Source organism: Onychostruthus taczanowskii, unplaced genomic scaffold (genome assembly GCF_017590055.1).
Source record: "Onychostruthus taczanowskii isolate IOZ18803 unplaced genomic scaffold, ASM1759005v1 scaffold36, whole genome shotgun sequence".
NCBI lineage: Eukaryota > Metazoa > Chordata > Aves > Passeriformes > Passeridae > Onychostruthus > Onychostruthus taczanowskii.
Window position 1 is genome coordinate 3,704,913 of NW_024501015.1, and position 12,235 is coordinate 3,717,147.

At 40.1% G+C, this 12,235-nt stretch overlaps 1 protein-coding gene across 1 annotated transcript in view; it reads right to left on the bottom strand.

The window, feature by feature from the left end:
* RFTN1 (raftlin, lipid raft linker 1) overlaps window positions 1–12,235 on the bottom strand; it is a 96,513-nt gene that overhangs the window by 15,885 nt on the left and 68,393 nt on the right. Inside the window, exons 6-7 of the mRNA XM_041411489.1 lie at window positions 11,213–11,416; window positions 2,466–2,581 (exon numbers count right to left, since the gene is read on the bottom strand). Of these exons, the coding sequence (XP_041267423.1) occupies window positions 2,466–2,581; window positions 11,213–11,416 (320 nt within the window). The remainder of the gene's footprint in view (window positions 1–2,465; window positions 2,582–11,212; window positions 11,417–12,235) is intronic.

Genomic DNA, 12,235 nt, shown 5'->3' on the forward strand with positions numbered 1-12,235 from the left:
TCATAATGCCCACAGAACAGCTACACTCGATTTCAGAAGAACAAAACTGCCAGGGAAAACCCAGTATCCAAATTTTTAATTACAGCAGAGAATAATCTCATCACACTGACAAGCTCTGTATATGCTATCAGTCAGTTTGTGAAATTGCACATCCCAAATATTATGTCTGAAACAGGAGATTCTCCGCATTAGCCCTCACAAAGACATGGTGTGTAGCAGTACAGCATCTCCTGACACACCAGATGGCATTGGGTGGTTCATTCCTTAATCTGTTGACCAGCTGTGCTCTCCAGCATGGAATTGCTAGAATTGAAAGCAAATGATACTCCACCTACAAGGCCTCTGAAACTTCAAAGGGTGCTGCTAGAAGATACTCTTCTGCTGAGTCCTGGTGTTTTGGTCAGCACTCTGCCAACACAGGATCCCCATTATCCTTGTCATGTAGCTTGACAGAAGCTGTCTTGTGCCCACAGAGATTATGCCTAACTTTGTTATGATATCCTACTGAGATGGAGAACCTTGGATTGGTTTGTTTGACAGCCAAACTGGCTCCGGCCAGGAATCCATTTATAACTTGGAAAGCTATTTCCAACATGGCTGTAAGTGATGGTTAAGGAAAAGGAATATATGGATTAGGTCAAGTATGCCCTGAATATTCTGTGTACTCAGCATGTCTAGTTTAGTTTCTACTGAAAGAAATCCAGTTTGTGCACTGTGGGACCATTCTGTGAGGTGAAGTGAGGCATATTAAGGATGGATCAGTGGGTTCATTTCAAAAAGGCACTCCTGATCTGAATTAAAATGCTTGTATGAACACAAGATCCTCTAAACTTCTTGAACCCACAAACTTGTCCAGAAAGGAGTTCCACAGATCTGCTGCACAAATAATCTGAAATCTCTCTCTTCTGTTTGCTTTGCATCTGGCTCTGACTAGTGCCATTTGGCATTGACTGGAAGAGATGGCAAACAATCCCTATTTACCTCTTTCCCATGTTTTATGAGCTCTCTACCCATTCCATTCCCTGCAACTCTTCTCTTTTCCAGGCTGAAAGGACACACGTGTAAAGTCTTCCTAATATGGAAGCTGTCTGTATCACTGACCATGCTCACTCTCTTCTCTGAACAATTACTGAGCTAACACAGCCTTCTGAAATAAGGTGCTGTCAAACACAGCTTACACAGTAGTATGAACTAGTATATACTTGCGGTTTCAACCTCTATTCATTTCCTAACAGTTTTAAACACATGGTTAACATTAATGCTTCTTAACATTTGCCTTCTTGATCAACCCTGACCTAATGCACTCATGAAACCATCTGTCATTACCCCAAAACCTCGTTCCTGAGTGGCAGCAATGCAATTTGACCCTAAAAATGAACAAGAAGAATTTACAGTCAAGTCTGTCATAAAAGAAACAGCATATAATGCAATAAAGGAAAGATTTTTCAGACACACATCAGCAACAAGAAAAGCTGTTACTAATGCAGCTTGTTAACTCTGCAACTCTGCAAGTTGTTTGCAGCCGTTACTCTTTGGCCATTTCTTGCTGCACTACAAAACCATAATCTAATAACAAAACTCTTAATCTTAGTCTCCTGGAATTTTACACACTTACTCTAGATCTGTCCCATTTTCCCTTAATCTCTTCTTCTGGCATGTGTGTGCCAAAAGGAGGGATTATCTGTCTACCCTTTACAATACATTCCAAATGAAATGATCAGGTATTGCCTTGATAGATACACAGCATCTATTTCTAGCAAACATCAGAAAGAACCAAAAAAAAACCCTTCTAAAAGTTATGCAACTACTTCTTCCCCCAATCTCCCATGTTCTTATTGCTTCAAGTCACAAGCTTTTTAAACACAGAAGTATTGTGTCTATAAAATTTGCTGTGGAAGACTGGTACTGACCAACCTGGCCTAAGCAGTGCTTCTACTGATCCGTGTGGGCACCTGGACCTGCAGAAGGCCAAGGTGTGGTTTGTCTATAGGGGCCTATCCAGAAAATGCAGTTTTTTCACCATATGAAGGAGGACAAACAGAGCCAAGGCAGTTCTCTGTGCTTTCCTGCTGCAGCTAAGCCTGCCTACCTAAAGGGCTGCCTTCTTTAGCACTGCGATGCTACAATGACTTGTGTGATCATGTTGCCCTGACAACCAATGGAGATCCTCTGTGCAGTTAATCTAGCAGACATCTGTAATTTTGAGACAGATAGCCCTGAATTTCATTGATCACTGTCACTCACATTTCCCACCCTCCAAAAAAGCCCATGAGGTCGAGATCAGAAGTGTGTTGTACAAACCCAGAGTGTGGTGAACCGGCATTACTGTTAACATTGCACCCCTTCACTTTGGCTGCCTGGCTGGTACTGTTGTAGCACAGATCAGTACATGAGAGTCTGTCTCACAGTCTTGGAGTGTTTTGATTTACAAAAAAAAAGTCAAAGAAGAAAGACTGTACACATACCTTCAAGACAGTCCATTGCTCTACCACAATTGCATCATAGCCCTGTGTGGTTTTACTGTCTTCCACAGCAAAATCTTCGAAGAGAAATACTCCATCCATTGTCCCGTGTAAAGAATCTGTGAAAACACAGGGCTGCCTGTAAGCTTTATAGAAGACACTCCATGTGTAGTGAGGAATCTGAATTTATTAACAACATATTCTTCCAAGGATGAGACCTGTATCTCTAGCAGTTTTAAGAGCAATCCTACTCCCTAATGGCAAACCTTGCTGTCCAGTCTGTTATTCCTTTGCCATCAGAAACCACAGCTCTCCCATTCTGAGCAGGCAAAAGTGATTCAGTCCTCAGCTCAGCAGTACTGCTCAACTACTCAAAGCTGTAAACACACTAAAGACCATGTATTACACCAACATGATATTTTCAAGGGGTTTTGAAGGTATACTGATTTATTTTTATGATATTTATGATATCGATACTTGTGACTATATCCATTCATTCACACAAGTCAGAACCCTGCATATGGATCAGCCACTGCAGATACAGTGATCTACATGGACTAAGGATGATCTGGCATATCTGAACAGTGTGAAAGAAAAGATACATTCATAACTATTTAATCAATTTATGAAGGCATTTTGACCATCTGGTTTAGTGCCTCTCTGTCCTCATTTGCATTCCCTACATATTCAGCCTTTTTTCAGACAACACATCCTCTTAAAGTTACTTGAGCAGCACTTTCTCCTTTAACTCAGCCACACACTCCATAACCAGCAATTACTCCCATAACCCAGGACTTAGGTTTTGTCAGCTCCATGACAGAACAGAAACAGAACAACTGAAAAAAAAATCAATCCTTATCTTTCTTTGTTAAAATGAGCTGATTGATGGAACAGAATTATGTTTAGGGAAACTGTAAATAAGCAGGACTGTGCTCTTTATAAACAGAGAAAACTCTTCTCACATTGTCAAAAAGCGTCTTTTTCAGCCTTTCTAATATGAACAATATATCTACCCTGTATGACTGATTATAAAGACCTTGCTTATCCCCTCCCCAAATGTTGTATTTTGCATGATAGCTTCCTTACATTTCTAGCAACACTATATTCCTTGAACTGGTATGATACATGTTTTTGAAAGGCAGTCACACGTGCCAAACTGACAGATTCTTGAACTGACAGGGGAGTTTTCTGGATAAGCCTGCTTAGGTGCTTCATCAGGGTCATCCTGCTTTCCTGGGGGATGTTACGAGGTCAAGAAATGCCAGCAGGAAGGAATTGCTGCCTCCAAGAGAAAACATATATCAAACTCAGAAACAATTTTCACAAAGGAAGCAGTGAGGAGGATTAAGAGGCTTCTTACCTCTTGCAGACACAATCTCAGTCAACATCTTCCAATGTCATTATATGATCTAAATTCAATTTATTATCTGGAAATAACAAATTTGTTGCAGGCAAAGCCCACAACAGACCTGACTCCTACATCTGGGGGCTTATGTCTACACACACACACTGCAGCAAGACTGCTGCTGCAGGTGTCAATGCACAACCCCTCTGTTTCTGTTTGCACAGTCTCTTAACATATTTTGCTGCTGTTACAGTCGAGTCATTAAGTTGCAAGTCAGGAGATGCAAATACTTGTCTCTAAACTAAAACGGCTTTTTTTTTTTTTGTTCACTTGTGAAGAGAAAAAGCCGTAAACCACTTACTAGGGATTATCCTTGAAATTCTGTTGGGAGACTGAAAGAAGAAGAAAAATCTTCTGTCTACTTTCACACTGTTTCCACAGGCAGGTTTCCTGCAACTCTATTTAAAATACAGAGAGCTGAAGACTCCTCACCACTACAGCAAGCCAGGATTACACATTGCTCCAAGGTGGATGAGCTGGACTACAAAGCAGTAACTCCTGTCATCCAGACAGATTTCTCATCCAAGTGAGAAGAACAGACATTTTTGTTGTGAAATAACAGGCCAGATCACTAAGTAGCTGGGTTACAGGTTTGAAAACACAGGGACAGCAAGCTTGCCACATACCAAAGGGTCCAAGATTTAATTACTGGATTTCATTCAAAAACAGCACTTTGTTAGGCCTGACACTACAAAGGGGGAACCAACCCAATTTCTGTGAAATATCACATTCCAACACCTAAACCCATATCCAAATCTATTTCAGGATGCTAATGTACAAACAGTCCTTTAATTTTCCAAAGCAGGGATGACAGGACAGCACTAAGACTGAAAGCAGATCCCTACTAGACACAGACATCCAGATCTCGCCAGGGCAGCTTTATACAGCACCAATGCACTGCTCCTGTATTGTGAATTCCCTTAATGAAATTCAGTGTCACACTGTTGGCACAACTGCAGCTTGAGCTGTCCCCCCGCCCCGTGTTTGCCAGCTAATTAATAAGCGATCACAACACAATCAGCAGGCGTGTGTTTACACTCACTCATAAATCATCCTTTGTGTTTCACTCTGCTGAACATTCCACTCATGCAATTCACAGCTTCCACACATGTGAATATGATGGCACATATGCAATGTTTTAGAAACCAATAGCTGAGCTTGGGAGACCCTACAGGCAGCAGAAACTTTTGGCAGTGCTGAGTTTATGGTCGGGCTCATGATCCTAAAGGTCTTTTCCTAAATGATTCTAAGATTTTGCTTTCCTGTACTTTGTTGGAAGTACAGTGATTACTGCTGAAGGCTACATCCATCAATCATACAATCCATTGATTTTTTTTAATGGGTTTTTTTGCTAGTAAAGAAACCCATGGAAAATGAGAAAACTAGAAGGGGAAAATTATGATGTAAAGACAGCTGCAAACATAAAGAACAGTGTCTGTTCAACAGAGTGATGCTGGTGAAAAACTCTACAGAAGCTGGTTGATGAAAATCACTGAGATTTCCCTCCCAACCAGAACCAACCTCCTCTCTCTACCTGTCACACCAGTGTTTTAAACATTCATGCCATGAATGCACACCTGCAAATTCTCACATCTCACACCATTGGCCTCACATTTTATCTTCTACAGTTCATGTACTACACTTCCAGAGAAAAAGTGAGGCACAGAAAAGAATAACTGGATCATTAATTCCTTTGCATGTGAAGCATTTGGGATGCTGAGAATAATGGGTGAGAGGAGAATGCAGCAGAGAGAAAGCTAGCAGGGTCATGTTTTGAAGAAAAGGCACTTACAACCCATGCTATGCTGTCAGGATCAGCAGGAATTTCAGGGAACCTCTTACACAGAGGTGTGGAAGGACAAAGAAATGGCCAGATGCACTGACTCTATCTGCAGTACCTTTACCACACAGGGCTCTAGATCTAAGAGCAACTTACGTTGACAGTCACATGTCCTAGAGCTGGCCCACTAGATGAGATGCCCTGATCCACCAGTTTCATAGAGTCAGAATAATGCAGCTGGATGGGGACCTCAGGAGGTCTCCAGTCCCACCACATTCTCAAAGCAAGTTCAGTACAACTGCAGACAGACCGCTCATGGCTTTATCCAGCTGCATCTTCAAAATCTCCAAGAATGGAGATGGCACAACTTCCTGAGTAGCCTCTTCCAGAGAGTGACTGTTTTCATTATGAGAAAGTTTATGTTTATATCAAAAAAGGACCTCTCTTATTTCAATTTATGTGTATTTTTTCCAATCCTCCTACCACACACCACAATCAAGGGCCTGGATCCACCTTTTTGATTGTCTTCTCATAAGCACTGCCAGGCACTGTTAGGTCCCCCAAAGCTGTCTTTTCTCCAGCCTGAACTAACTCTTTCAAGTACTGGTTAATCTTCAACTTGCTGCCTACTAAAACTCCCCTAAACCTTTCAACAGAGCTGCTACCCAGTCAAGCTGTCCCCAGCCTGGATTAGTGAAAAAGCCTCTCCCTTCCCAGAGGCAGGACATTTGTCCTAATGGAATTTCAAGCAGCTCCTGCTGCCATGTTTTTCCATCCTGCCCAGGTTCCTCTGGACAGCAGCCCAGTTCTGAGGTACATCAGCTGGCTCCTGAGTATGGGATCATCCACAATTTTGACAAAAGCAAGCCTCACCTCCTGTGCATCATTGACAAAATTGTTAAACACAACAGGTGTCATGGATTGACTCTGACACAGTGCCAGTATCTCTCTCAAGCTGCATGGCCTTCCCCCCTTCCCCACCCAGACACAGCTGGGCAGGGGAGAGGTCCGATCTGCTCACCTGCCGGACTCCAAAGAGGAAGTCTCTCTGGGAGTGCTCTGCTTTTAACCCCTGTGTGTTCTCAGAGGCGTATCCAAGTCCCCAGTGGCCACACCAGGTGCCAATCTGAAATTTGGCCACTGATTGGTTTGACCATAACTTCCCAAAACCTCACTCTCGAGTCAAACCATGACAACAGGCCCCAGGACAGATCTCTGTGGTACTCCACTTTTTACTCCAGGTAAACTGCCACCTATTAACCATGACCCTCTGAGCCTAGCCATGTAACCAGATTTTTACCCATCTAGGCTGCATGGATACAAAAATATTATGGGAGCCACTGCCAAACTCCCCTGATGAATTAACCCAAAATGATATCTAGTGCTTTTTCTTCACTCACAAATCATTATTTTATCACAGAGGACAATCAGTTTCAAGTATGTTCTACTTTTGTCAAATCCATGCTGAATGCTCTCAATCCTTCATGTGTCCATGAGTTCCAGGAGACCCTACTCAGTGATCCAGCCAGAAACAAAGTGAGGCTGACTGTCCTGTTTTGTCCTTTTGGCTTTTTTTTTTTACAGATAGGTGCAACCTTTGCCTGTGTCTGTGAAGACTAAGGCAAAGGAAGCACCAAGTATCTCAGTCTTATCTAGATGCAACTGATCTTTTTTGCATATCCTCATGTAGGATGAGGTGGATCACAACACAAATCCTACTGACTTTATTGATCCAATCCTAGATTTCCATTGATTATACTGGCACTCAGGGTGACAACTCATACAGATTCCTGCAGGGCAGACTTTACAGACACATTTATTTAGCTGGATGTTACCTAACTTGCCTACAAAGATCAGTCATCTAAAGCTTTAGATGGTAAGTTGGTGTTTCCAGTTTTCACTGTTTGCTATACAAAATATTTCCTGATTCTGATGCAGTTATAGTCTCTTTTGTTAATCTCTTGTTTAACAAGATTCAGTTCCTGGAACATAGCCTAAGTTAAAAAGTTTAGTAGAAATTCCAAATATTCATCCATTTGCAATAGCACAGTAAGAAATGGCAATAAAACAAAACATTTTGACTTTGCTGTTTGTAGTATCACTTCCCAATCTCTACTCTTGCATTTCTCAATCTCTTCATTCTTTCTTAAAGAAAAGGCTCTAAAAGTAGAGGTTACAATCAATGTCCTTCCTCTGAAAATGTTCCATTACCACTGCATCTTTTATTAAGGCTTCCTACTGTGCAAAAAAGCTATTTTCACTGGGTTGTATAAATATTTGATGTAGCTCAATTGAAAAAAACATATTTTGATGTTCTTGCTTCTGATTTACAGGAGGTATATGGGAAAAGATTACTTTACCATGACAGCTGTCTTGGCAGGCGACAATTTTCCTCCTGTTGTCTTTGAACTACAAATTCTCCTTATCTAGGAAAACTAACCTTTAGGCTGCTGTTGCTCTCAATGAGGAAAACTAGCTCTCTGTGGCTTTATGGGGCACGTGACCTGAATGTCTGCCTTTGCTTCGTATTTGCATTCCTCCGCCCTTCTGAATCTTTTCACCTTCAGTACACACAGAGAAAATAATTCCATATGGATGATAAAAATTTCAGTACTTCTGTGGCTAAGGTGACAATAATCGGTCAAAGGCATCGCCGGCGCATCTCTGTCAGAGACAGATGACAGAGACAATCAATCGGACTCTCTCAAAAACCTGACTACTTTCTTCTTCCAAGAAGGTCACGTTTTGTTTCATTTGCTTTGTGTTTAAGTACTGTCAAGTGTTTTCTGGCTGGTTGGCTGCCTTTTTCTAGATTTGAAAGGCAGAAAATTCACGGACAGAATGGTACAACAAATACAAAAATGCTAGGCACTTAAAGAGCTGCAGTTCAAAACAACTGAAGACGAACAGGCTTGTGATTACTCTGTTAAGACATCAAAATATAACTTTGAAGAGGTTTGACTCTTCCTGCCTTCTCACAGTACTGATTGGAGACTCGCTGTTACAGGAAAGAAGAAGTCCCACCTGTTACTTCCTTTCCATTTGGTATTAATCTGTAACTTGCTGCTACAGACTCCATTCTCACTAGAAGGGGGCAAGGGTGAATCCCTATGGTCATTTTAGATCACTAGGCAGGATCAATTTACACCTGGGACTACAGGCAGCATTATCAATGACATGAGCTGGATGAAAAACACCAGCAAGTAACTGAGGTGCAAATTTAAATGAATAACTGTTGTCTGCCAACATGAGAACATTCAAGTACCAAGCAGGCTACTGTTTCTAACTTACCAGCAAAATCTGAATACATTTAGTATATGGTGTAACTCTGCATGGCTTACATATTGTGATCGGCAATTGTGTTATATTTCTGTTTATAATTATCTGGTGCAATAAGAAAAAAGAAACAATTGTTACCCATGAACTTTAAAACTCCTTTAAAGACTAATTATTAAACTGTTAGCAGAAGGAAGAAACAGATTTATGACTACTGACAATCTGGAAATCTTCACTTCATTGGGTATTCCAAGGACAAGGGGGAAAAGAAGAAGATAATAACCCTGCTTTTAAGTCTAATAAGCAAAATAATGAATTCATACTTTAAGCCAAAAAGAAAACCAGCCCCCAGAACAAAGAAATGTGATATAGCAAATTAAAGAAAGTATGCTGATACTACCTTAATTTGGAAGAGGATTAATCAGTGAATTAGGCCAGACATGAAGAGCTGGACAGGCTGCCATAGAAGTCTAGAAAAAAGTAAGGAGCTGAGACCCTCAGACCCCTACTTCTTCCTCTTGTCCCTACCCTGTGTTGTTTGATACTGACTGGCATATGAGTGACAAAGCTGTTCCATTTCTCTGCAGCACAGAAAAAATTTAGGATTTAAATGATAAAGCATTTAACTGCAATTAATAGCAACTTAGAAATACTCTTAGTAAATGTTCTTCTAATAGCATAATACACTTTTAGAAACCTTGTTTCAGCTTTTTGATTTCAAAACTTCCTCCTCCTGTAACCCTAAAATGCTAATAAAAGTGTTTATTAATTGTTCTTCTTCAATCACTAATCTAACTTAATCCTGAATCAGTCCACTTTTAGATATTTTGTGGTCCTGTTTGCGTTGAAACTTTATTGCCAGTATTCAAGCCTACTTTATCTATGTCCACAGGCACTTATCCAGCACTCTTCACTCTGGTATCCAAGTACATGAACCTCCCACAGGGCTCTGATATGTAAATGAACTCTAAAAGTTTAAATAACGGAAAAATGTTGTGTTTAAAACATTTTAGAGTGAACTGACAAGCAGATTTTATTTAAAAAAAAACCACTGAGTCTGATAACTGAGCCTGATAGAGCCAATTAGCTTTGCCTCTGTGCAATTTATACACATAAAGTAAATGACCATTTGTTTTTAAGCAAGTTAACTAGCAATTACAAGGCTTTCCAGGAAGCTGTGTGAAAGCATTCCACCAGCTGAACTTTAGACCTTCCCTTTTTTTGCTACTTGTTTGTAAAATGAAAAATTTGGATTGCCTGTTAATTTCCTGATTGACTTTTACCAGAACTGAGTCATATTCCTGTGTTTTATCCTGGGTTCTGGAATTCAGACCAACAGTAAGAAGATGTTCTGGAAGCAGCTCCCCTATAATTCTGATGCATAAACCAATTAATCTTAGTAGGAATGTGCAATCTCTGGGTTACCACAGTCCTTTTGAAAAATGTAAAAACCCCCAAAATTAGGAAAATTATTCAGCCACAAGCACTTTAACCATGAAGTATACCAGTCACAAAATTTTCCAATAAAATTAATCCAGCTGCAACCTCAACATTTTTATGTTGAAGTACTTCCCTTGAATTGCTATTACGGCTTCTTGGTTATGTCTCTTGGATCTATGCACCCAAGTCTTTCTCTGTACAACAGGCTTGCCTTCAAAGCCATGCTGGCCATGAGTGTGGTACAGACTGGCTACAGTGCTAAGCTGGACCCACTGCCACTCTTCCACAACATGCAAAAATCTGGGATTTTTAATCTTCTTAAATTAAAGCAAACATTTATCCATCACTCACAGCTAAGATGAAACAGACATAGAAAGCAAGTTAGTAAAACAGTGTGCCATCCAGGTGGAAAGGGTCTCTGCAAGAACTGGAATTAATTGATTTCTTGTTGGCCAGATAAAACTCGAGTCCTTGCACCGGCCTGCAATCAGAGCCAGATGCAGTGTTTGGCTGGACAGCAAAGTCACCCTTCTATTTATGTCATCTGTTTTGCAATCTTATTAGTTTACTTCACTTTACTTGGTACTGCTTATTAACTGTATATTTCTACAATTACAAAACCATCTCTAGTATGTTTATAAAAATACAATACATTATCTGTTTTCCTTATTCAAATGCCAAAATGTTTTCTGTGCTTTCATTCCATTTCACAAAGAGGTTGATCTAATACAAATCTGCCCCAAGTCTATATTAAAGCACCTCCCAAATAACTTCTCTTCAAAGACAATGACCTCCATTAGAGCAGAAAGGAAAATAATCACAGCGTAATGCTTTCTGTAATTTCCATACCATTTACCATTCCAAGGCTGAAGATGGCATTAACCAGTGAGCCTCCTTTCCTGAAGTGATCTGTCATGTGCTCCAGCCAGTTTGCTTCTAAGCTGTTGACAGTCTGCCCATTCCTGGAGATCCTCATAGGGATAGTCACTGTATAATACTGGCTGCACTTCTGCGCGGTTTGGGGCTTGTTGAAGAGAGCGAAGATCTCTGCTTCTATCAAAGAGTAAAAAAATGGAATAATGTAACAACTATATAATAAAATTTCAACTAAAACAATGCATAACCCACTGTTTGCTCTTGCCTAGTTACACTGTACAACAGCAAAAAATTCTTTGGGATGTGGTTATCTCCTTAACACACTTCTGCAGTTCAAAACATCAGGACTCTCTCAAGACCCAACACAGTATTTTATTGCTTTTACAGTATTTCTTACTCACAATGGATTCACTGTTGGTAATAAAAAATTTAAAGACAGTAATACCTGAATATTAATGCAACATTCCTCCATTGGAATCATCAGCTCAAACATAAAATCTTACCTCAAATTTAGAAGGAATTGCATTCTGGAGATCATGGCCATTAAAGTACTAAATAACTCAGTTTTGATAACACAAAAACATGGAAAAAGCCAATGGCAGCCTCATCTCAAGAAAATGCAATGAATCATTCATGTAGAGACTCTGGTAGCTGCTTTGTTGATTTACTCTGGATCTGAGCCAAGGTGAGACATTAACACAACAGCAAATGAATTTTAAAAATGGAATTGTGAAGGGTCTTAAAAATTAGCACATCTCCTAGACTCTTTTCCATGTCTCCTCCAGTATATTTTAGGAGCAGTTACTACAGGAAAAAAAATCATTGCTGACAGCAAAGCTGAGCTTTCACAGCCCTAAACGGGAATTAACCATAAAAGTAGATAGTAGATATCCTTCTCAGAACAGTAGAACCATAATTAAAATAACCAACAAAAAATTTTGGACATTATCATTTCACTTTTTAATGGACATGGAAATAAATGGTAGAATTTCTACT